Raw genomic sequence first — 10,003 nt, forward strand, 5'->3', positions numbered from 1 at the left:
TTGATGGTGGAGAATGGGCACTGATGAAGGTACAGGTGTTTCATTGTATGACTGAGACTTAAACCTGAAATTTTTGTAACTGCTCTAACAGTGATTCAATAAATAAAACTATAAAAAAATTTTAAAAAAGACATGACAAAAACCAAAAAATAATTTGTAGGTGGGCACAGTCTTGTCCCTCATTCTCTTTTGGGGGGTGGTCACACCCAGCGATGCACAGGGGTTACTCCTGGCTCTGCACTCAGGAATTACCCCTGGAGATGTTCAGGGAACCATATGGGATGCTGGAAATTGAACCCGGGTCAGTCACATGCAAGGCAAATGCCCTACCTGCTCTGTTATCACTCCAGCCCCAGTGTCCCTCATTCTTAACCAGTGTGCCCCTCTCTGGGGAGTGCTGGAATGGGTCCCCTGGGTCTTTGTAAACAGGGCCACCTCTTGTTTCCAGGAGCAGGGGATTTGGTCAAAGTCTCAGGTTAGCTGCTGAGATGCCAACAATTCTGCCTGAGACTCCAACAATTCTGCCTTTCCCCTTTATAGTTTGATAACGGTCCTGTTATAAGATGACAATGTAATATTGTAAACTGCCTAAGTATACATCAATTACTGTTGCACTGCAGCACTGTCCTCTCATTGTTCAGCAATTTGCTTGAGTGGACCCAGTAACGTCTTCATCGTGAGACTTGTTGGAGCTTGCCAGGCTTCGCCATGAGGGTGAGATACTCTCGGTAGTTTGCCGGGCTCTCCAAGAGAGGGGCAGAGGAATCAAACCCGGCTCAGCTGGGTCGGCTGTGCACAAGGCAAATGCCCTAACACTGTGCTATTGCTCTACGATTGGTCATGGTCATGGTCCTCCCGCTGTTCATCGATTTGCTCGAGCAGGCCCAGTAACATCTCCATTGTGAGACTTGTTGTTACTGTGTTTGGCGTATTGAATATGTTATGGGTAGCTTGCCAGGCTCTGCCGTGCAGGCGAGATACTCTCGGTAGCTTGCCAGGATCTCCGAGAGGGGCAGAGGAATCGAACTCAGGTCAGCCATATTGGCTGCATGCAAGGCAAACGCCCTACCGCTGTGCTATTGCTCTACAATTACAGAGTTAAAAAATAATTCTTAGAATTTAATGTGTCCATTCAATTATAGACATTTCAATCACCTTCCACATCTTGAATAGACCAACCAGAAAATAACCACCAGTTGATCAATATCAAAATTAAATCCTGACTTAATTTTTCCTGTCCTTTTCTTTTTTCTATAATAAAGCTTTTGTTACCTGTTGTGTTCTAAGATCCCATTTCTTTCACACACTTCTGTTTTCTTTGAAGAGAGAAACTAATACCAAAATTTATAGTCACTTACCACAAATTTCTGAAAATACATTCTAAACTTTAAAACATGGATCTATGAGAATTCAAGGGACAATAATTCTACAAGGATGGAAAATCAATTTTGTATTAAGGACTACTGTGAATAGTATAAAAACTAGATTGTTTCACTCATGTGAAAGCATAATGGATTTCCCCTTCAGACTTATATTCCTTGGGTGTATCTTATCCTAGTGGATGACTTGATCTCAGAGACCCCTTCAATACACAAATCTCAGAGTAATTTTGGCATTGCTTTATTTTATTGTAATATAAACTCAAGAAAATAGAAGGGCTTATGAATTGATTCCTATGAATTAAGAGAACATCTCAGCATATGCAATATGCTTAAGTCCATGCCTCATTTTTCATTTGAATATTCTTTCTTATTCTAATGTGTTTACTATATGAACTGCTTAAGGTAAGAGAAAAAGTTCAAATACTAAATGAAAACCTCAAAATATTTTTATACACTGGAGCAGCAGCAGGGCTGGAACAGCCAGAGAGTGTTTGCCTTGCATGTGCCGGATTCAATACCTCCGCCCCTCTTGGAGAGCCCGGCAAGCTACCAAGAGTATCTCGCCCGCATGGCAAAGCCTGGCAAGCTACCCGTGACGTATTCAATATGCCAAACCAGTAACAACAAGTCTCACAATGGAGACGTTACTGGGCCTGCTTGAGCAAATCGATGAACAACGGGAGGACAGTGCTACAGTGCTACTGTGAGGATTAACAAAATGTTTGCCAGCAAGAGACATATCTTTAGCTTTGTGTAAATCAGAACTTGGAGTTTTTCATAAAATGGCAGATTTTTTTATTTTTTACAATTCCAATGGACATTTGCTTATATATTCCTAGAATGACAATAAATGCTTTAAAACATGTTTAATATTAGGTTAAAAAAGTTAATTCTCTAGATTTTTTTATATATATTTTTTCAGTCTTATTCATTGGATCCAGGTACAGAATCAACAGTGTCTAGATTTCATATTTGAACTCTTCATGTTCATACGCTGAATTAGGGTGTTCCTGATCAAACTGTAATTTTTTTTCATGAAACTAAATGGAGGTGTCCACTGGGTTGCCTTACTTTAGAAATACCACTTGTAGTTCATGTATTACAGAAAATGAAAGTGTAAGGTTTTGATGTTGTTCTACATAATGATAGTAGCTATTTGCAGTTTGCTATAAAACTTTTGTCTCTTCTATAGACCATATGTGGTCTGTACCACACCAGAATTGCAGCCATCAATAGAGTACTAAGATTGATTATAGTCATTTCAAAACTTGTAACTAGAATAATTACATCATATTTTTCTAGAGACATGATTTGCACATTGGAATTGTTAAATTATACAGCTTGAAGTCTTTTGGGCATTGCTTTCTTTTATAGCAATGTAACTCAAAGAAAAGGAAAAGAAAATGCAAGTGCTTGATACCTCTACTTATAAAAGTAGGCTCAGTGAGGATACTACAGTCTTTACAATTTGCCATGATGAAAAGGCTATCAGACCCATGATGACTGTATATGGAAAACAGAATGTTTAGGATGTTAGGAGAATTCTAGAATGTCAGAGCCCAGAGGAGCCACAGAAGTTCTGATCCACTCTATAAAGTAAAGGAGCCAAAACAGGGGTGAGAAGGAAAAGTAAAGGAGAAGAAATAAGAGTGAGAACCCTTATCAAGGTGTGGGCGATGTGACATATCAGGTCCTTACCCCCCTTTACCTCCAATGTTTGTTGACATGACAATTCAGTGATAAGGTCAAGTTCTGCAAAGAGTTGAGGTACTGATCCTTCACTTCCCTTCCAGCTGCTTGTCTCTGCACCACACTCTCCTCATGGCATTTTTCATGTCTGTGTTTCTCAGGGTGTAGATGAGGGGGTTAAACATGGGAGCAATCATGGTGTAAAACAGGGCAAAGACCTTGTCATTGCTGACAGAATCCGCCGTGGGGACGTAGGTGAAGATGAGGGGCAAAAAAAACATAAACACCACAGTGATGTGCGATCCACAGGTGGAGAGGGCTTTGCGGCAGCTCTGGGAGGAGTGTGACCGAAGGCTGGACAGGATGATGATGTAAGAAATGACTAAGGCGACAAAGGTCAGGATGGACAACACTCCTGTGGTGGTGATGAACACAATCACCAACAGGCTGGTGTCAGTGCAGGCCAGCTTCAACAAGGGAAATATGTCGCAGAAATAGTGGTCTATCTGATTGGGGCCACACAAGGGAAGTTCAATAATAATCAGGACTTGCATGATTGAGTGGACAAAAGCTCCGATGATGGAAACCATTAAAAGGATATAGCACATGTGTCTGCTCATGAGGTACATGTAATGAAGTGGCTTGCAGATGGCCGCGTAACGGTCGTAGGCCATGGCCACCAATATAAAGATTTCAGAGGCACCGAAGAAATGGGCATAAAACATTTGGGCCATGCAGCTGTTGTAGGAGATGGTGTTCTTCTGGGCCAGTAGGTCTGAGATCAGTTTGGGAGCTACCGTGGAGGTGAAGCAGACGTCCATGAAAGACAAGTAACTGAGGAAAAAGTACATGGGCTGTTCACTGAGGCGACTTCCTTTGATGGTAAGAAGAATGAGCAGGTTTCCAGAGAGAATTGCAAAATAGCAGAGTGAGAACAGCACAAAGCAGACGACTTTCACATCCTCATCACTAAAAATTCCCATGAGAATAAATTCAGTGACATTTGCATGTTCCATTGCTGTTTGGCATTTGATCATTGAGATGGGGCTATTAAGATTCCTGAATCACTCAGATTTCCAAAGTATCCATTTATTAAAAGTCATTCATTTACTCAATACCTATGTTTTGTTTATGAAGATAAAAATAATAAATTGGTGCTAAATATACAGCAAAAACCAATGTGTTGGGCACACAGATGGAGTAATTTTACTAAAACTTGCATGTAGTTACAGTAATTATAGCACGATTGATTATTACAATTATGATTAATACCAATGATGAATACTTAGCATGAACACAAGATAGATGTTTTTGAAATGCAATGTATTTTTCTGCCCATTTTATATAGCATTTTCAACCTTCTATGTTTATGAATTGTGTGTACATGGAAGCATTAAGTTTTCTTCAAGAACATGAAATTGTAATTCTCAATCCTTCTCAGCAAAACTGTGCTAAGTTCTGAAAATTTTGTAGTGTCATTAGAGTTCAGCGAGCTCATAGTTGTAAATATTGGATCTCTGAGTGACAATTTCACAAAGTGTCTTTCGTCCTTTCCTCTAAACTTGAGTAGCGGAAAATGTTGCTCCACTGCAAGATCTCTTCCATTGACAACTTCTTAGAATTTACCTTATTTAAGGTTCAATGACTACTCTGAACTTCTCATCACTTTTTGGCTTTAGTCATAGTCTTTTGCATTTCCTTCAGGACAGTACCCTAGGAGAGACCAACTCTCTTCAGAGAATCTTATTATCCAATCTGCTTCACCATGTATCTCTTTAAATAGAAACACTTCCATACCTTTCCACGTTCGTTGTACATTCAGAGAGCCAATACTGGTATCTAAGTTTAAAAAAAAGTATTTTGGAGGTGCAAAATACTATACCACATCTTGTAATTTCCACTATCTGATATGTAACAATACTAGTTAACACAGGCACATTTTCATAAAAACACAAATTATGAATACATAAAAATTTTCAGCCTATTGGGAAAGGTTTTAACTGAAATTGATCATTGATCTGTACTCTATGTAAGCCTAAGGTTGTTTTACAAATATACCCATTATTTTACACAAAAAATATGCTTACTAATATTTTAGTGAGTTCTTAAATTTATGATATTCAAAATTTCTCTACCCTGAGTAACAAGTTGTGATTTATGTCTTACACGATTCTGGTAGTATCACTCTTACAAGTAAAATTCCAATTTCAGTGGAGATGTGATGTGATATTTTTAATTTAAAAAGTTAAAGGTTATTTTAGCTGTGATTTTTGCATCTGTAAAATATAATTTCCATCTTGAAAATAAAAATTTAAGGAAATGCAAAAGACCAAAACAATTAAAAACATATAGCATGTTTATATTTATAAAAGATTAATATAAAAGCTGTAAATTATTACCAAATTTATCCTTACATTCAATAATGAAAGAAGTCTTTTAGTGAAATTTGAAAAGCTTATTCTAAGTTTAATATTCAGAACATTTAAGCTAACTTTTAAATAAGAATAGGAAAGAATAAGCATACATTTTTCAATTTGAAATTTGTTATATATATATGAGTCAATGAAAGGTATGAGTGCAAACCAATTACGGAAAAGGACAGTTAATAGAAATACAAATTATATTGGAATGTATTCTTTTGAATTTGATATTATGAAGTTGATAGGAAAGATGAACATCAAATTACCTAACTGTTCGTGGACTACATCTATCTTTGGTAAAAACAAATAATCACATGTCATAAGTTGATAATCCCTCTGTGGTAAATAAATTCATAATATGTAATAAAGTTATAATTCAAGTTACTGAAAGATATGAATAAACAAAATGAAATTAGAAAAATTATTAAACAAATACTTAGAAATAAAATAAAAGTTATAGAATGTGATCAGATTTTTATCAAATCAGAATAATATTAACAGTACCTTTAGCTTGTCTGTGACCAAATTATATTAAAAATAAACATATTTAAAAATAATAAAAATGAGTGAGTATTTGAAAATTTAATAAATGAACAATACTAAAATAGAGGCTGTTATTTTCTAAAAGATAAAATTTTGCTGATAACCTATATACACACAGCCTGCAAGTAGCATGTATAAAAGCTTATTATACTCAGAAAAATAAAATTCACCAATACAATCCTATTGCAACTCAATAAAATAAAATAAGAAAACATATATCCCATTTAAAATTTGATTTATGTTCCAAATAAATGAAATAAAAATAATCTAGGCTGGGAAGATAGTACAGTGGTGAAGGAACTTGCCTTGCTGATCATGGTTCAATTCCTGGCACCAAATACAGTATACCAAGTCTTGCCAGAAGTAATTTCTGAGCACAGAGCCAGAAGTAATCTCTGAGCACTACTGGATGTGCGCCTCACCCTTCAAAAATGAAAACAATCATGACAATGACATAATGAATATAAGGACTGATGTGTTCTAATTGAGATAAGCTAGACAGAAATTTAAGTGTTGGCTCACTAATCCTACCTTGAGTCAGTAGCTTGAATATAAGCAGAAATTTGATTTTTAAAAAATCACATTACAACTTTCATATAAAAACACAAGTCTATGAAGACCACGTAATTTCTGTATATACTCTGTATTATTTTGTTTTGTTTTGTACGGGGGGCCACATGCAGCAGTGGTCAGTGCTCACTCCTGGCTCTGTGCTCAGGAATTACTCCTGGTAGTGTTTGGGGTATCAAGTAGGTTTACCAAGGATTGAACCCAGATCAGCCACTTGTAAGACAAACACCCTGTCCACTGTACTATCTCTCAGCCACTATTTGGGTTTCATTTTTACAATATTTTTAACAAAAACTTTAGCATACTTTTGTTATACTGCTGGATTTAATTAACTTCAAGATGATCTGATCAATCTAATAACCAATTCAGCTGAGGATTCGTTTATAAGATTTATCTCTTTCAGGTCTTTTTGGTTTTGCTTATCCTTATTAAATTTTAGTAGAAAGACAAAAAGAAACTTGTAACAGACGTTGGCAAAAAATTTGAGAGTGAATTTATAGTGAAAGGCCAACAGACTGTGATATGCATGGGCTTACTAGCATGACAGCCTCTTTCAACTTTCTGATGGTTAAAAATAACCATTTATGCCTCAACATGTTCATTCAGAAAATATACTTTGAAAAGAATCATAAAAGGAATATTGAGAGCAGCAAGAGTTACTTTGCCTTAAGAAAAGCTAACAAAATTATGGGTGGCTATATTCCAGAATTATAAACCAGCAGCACAAACATTAAAACTATTGTAAACCATGCAATCGCAATCATAATACAATATTAAAAAGAAAAATAATTTATAAGACCCCACAAACTTACTTTGCTCCCTCCACCCAACACAACACACACACACACAGACACCACACACACACACACACACACACACACACACACAGAAACTTGAACCTGACTTAATCACTTAATCACTTAACTTCCCGTTAGTCGTCGATTTGCTCGAGCGGGCGCCAGTAACGTCTCCATTTGTCCCTGTCGCGTGCTAGTGTAGCCCAATGGCATCTCTTCGCTCCGGGAACATGGAGGGCCTCAAACCGATCGTTCATGACCTTGACAAAGAAGTCTGACCATCTGGTAGGTGGGCGGCCACGCGGTCTCTTGACATCCCGTGGAATCCAATCAGTAACAGCTCTAGTCCAACGGTCGTCTTTAAATCTCATTACGTGACCAGCCCATCTGATTTTCGACACCTTGGCAAATGAGACAGCGTCCCTGATCCTTGATCGTCGACGGATGTCAGAACTCCGGATTCGTTCTCTCATTTGAGTGAAACGTGATATTCCAAGCATAGCTCTTTCTATTCTTCTTTGGGAGACCTGAATGGCGTTCTCATCTTGTTTGCGTAGGGCCCAGGTCTCTGAGGCATATGTTAATGCAGGAAGAACAGTGGAATCAAAGAGATGTGCCCGGAGCCGGAGGTTCTTCGTCCTCTTAGCTATTTCTTCGACGTTCTTGAAGGCGTTCCAAGCCGCTCTCTTCCTCCTGCGCAGCTCGGGTGCCAGGTCATTTGTCATGTTGACCTCTCGACCTAGGTACACATAGCTGTTGCATTCGGAGATGGTCGTTCCATTGAGAGCGAATGGGGCGTCAGGAACAAGGCTGTTTCTCATAAACATTGTCTTCGTAAGATTCAGCTGTAGTCCTACCTTTCCACACTCACGGTCAAAGTCGGCCAGCATGAACCTGACATCCTAGATCATTTTTGTTTCCTGTGTCCCATAGGAAAAATTTCTTAGGAAACAAAGCTAACTCGTTTTCAGTCCCTCAAACTACAAGGCTGTCTATTTCCTCTTAATATAATGAAGTCTAGTTTTCATTAATTCTTACAGTTGCTGAGAATTGCTACTACTATAATAATGCTACTTGGTGTGTGTGTGTGTGTGTGTGTGTGTGTGTGTGAGGGTAGTATTCCTGATAGCACTCTGAGATTATCCCCGAGTCTGAATTTGGGTGTCACTACTCCTGGTAGTAGGTATTCCATATAATTCTCAGGACCGAATTCAACCCTCCTGCATGCCAAACATATGGTACAGTCTGTCGTACTTCCTTTATATCCAAATAGCATTGTAGCATCGTCCTCCCCGTTGTTCATCGATTTGCTCAAGCGGGCCCAGTAACGTCTCCACTGTGAGACTTGTTGTTACTGTTTTTGGCATATTGAATACTTCACAGGTATCTTGCCAGACTCTGCCATGCGGGCGGGATACTCTTGGTAGCTTGCCGGGCTCTCTGAGAGGGTGGAGGAATCGAACCTGGCTTGGCCAGGCTGGCTGTGTGCAAGGCAAATTCCCTACGGCTGTGCTATTCCTCCAGCCCGATATCCAAATAATCCAGTCATATAATATTTATTCATTATTTGATACATCAAAAGTATCAATTAATGTTTATATAATTTCTTACTATTTTTATTCTGGTTTGCACTTGCTAGATCTTAATAATTTTATTTTTCTTCAAACTTTTATAGCTTTTTCATTTTATTTCTCCTCAGATGTTGAGTAAAAATACTCTTCAATTTTGCTCGGCCCCCATCCAGACATCCAATAGCATCTCCATTACCTATTTTTCACTGAAACAGAATTTAAAGCTGTTGGTAAACTGTAAACTATCAAAATGCTAAATTGTAAAATTAATTAGAAAACGATGAAGTACATAACAGAAATATTTAAGATGCCCATTTATTTGTGTATAAATACCCTTGAGGAAAATTCTCACAGAAAACAAGAAGATAAAAGCAAGTAATTCTGTGCATCTGTAGAAAGATCATTTTATATAGACTTTACTCAAGAACAAAAATGTTAAAAAGGAATAATGATAAAAATGTAAATAACTCACATATTTAGCACCAGTTCATTGCAACCAATATATGAGGGAATCTCCTTGTTTTCTAGAATTCCTGACAACAATAAAGATTACATTCAAAATGAAAATAATTATTTAATCTACTCGGGAAAAACTGAAAAAAAAGCCCACTGGCTTCTGTCTCTCATATTATATATTTTTTAAGCTTATATTACAAACTAACTTGACATGAACTTAACTTGGAAATGGCAATGATATTCCAGAATTTCAAGAAAAATGTTCAATACACCTCAGTCTTTTCTGTATTCTTTCCTTTCACGTTATAATAAGTTGCATAGTATAGTTCTTAAAAGCATAGGGTAGGGCATCTTGCAGACTGTGTTAAATGAGCTGTGAGGAGTATTTAAAGGTGCTGGAAGAACTTGGATGCAAGCCTAATTATAATCCCTATGGTAATTCTTGGGCAAAAATAAAACCAGATGATTTTAGTCAAAACTGCTTTGACTTTTCAGGTATGCTTTTAAATGTGTGTGTATTCTTTTTAATTGTTTTAAATAAAACAATTAGCATAGGTTTTATGATCTGCAAACTT

The 10,003-nt window shown here is 37.3% G+C and overlaps 1 protein-coding gene across 1 annotated transcript; it reads right to left on the minus strand.

Annotated features, from left to right (window-relative positions):
* Positions 1–3,160: 3,160 nt before the first annotated feature.
* On the minus strand, positions 3,161–4,087 carry LOC130044798 (olfactory receptor 4P4-like). Its single transcript, XM_056137447.1, has one exon. It carries the CDS (start codon positions 4,085–4,087, stop codon positions 3,161–3,163), a length of 927 nt encoding a protein of 308 aa, XP_055993422.1.
* Positions 4,088–10,003: the final 5,916 nt, after the last annotated feature.

This window comes from Sorex fumeus, unplaced genomic scaffold, assembly GCF_029834395.1.
Source record: "Sorex fumeus unplaced genomic scaffold, SorFum_2.1 ptg000007l, whole genome shotgun sequence".
NCBI lineage: Eukaryota > Metazoa > Chordata > Mammalia > Eulipotyphla > Soricidae > Sorex > Sorex fumeus.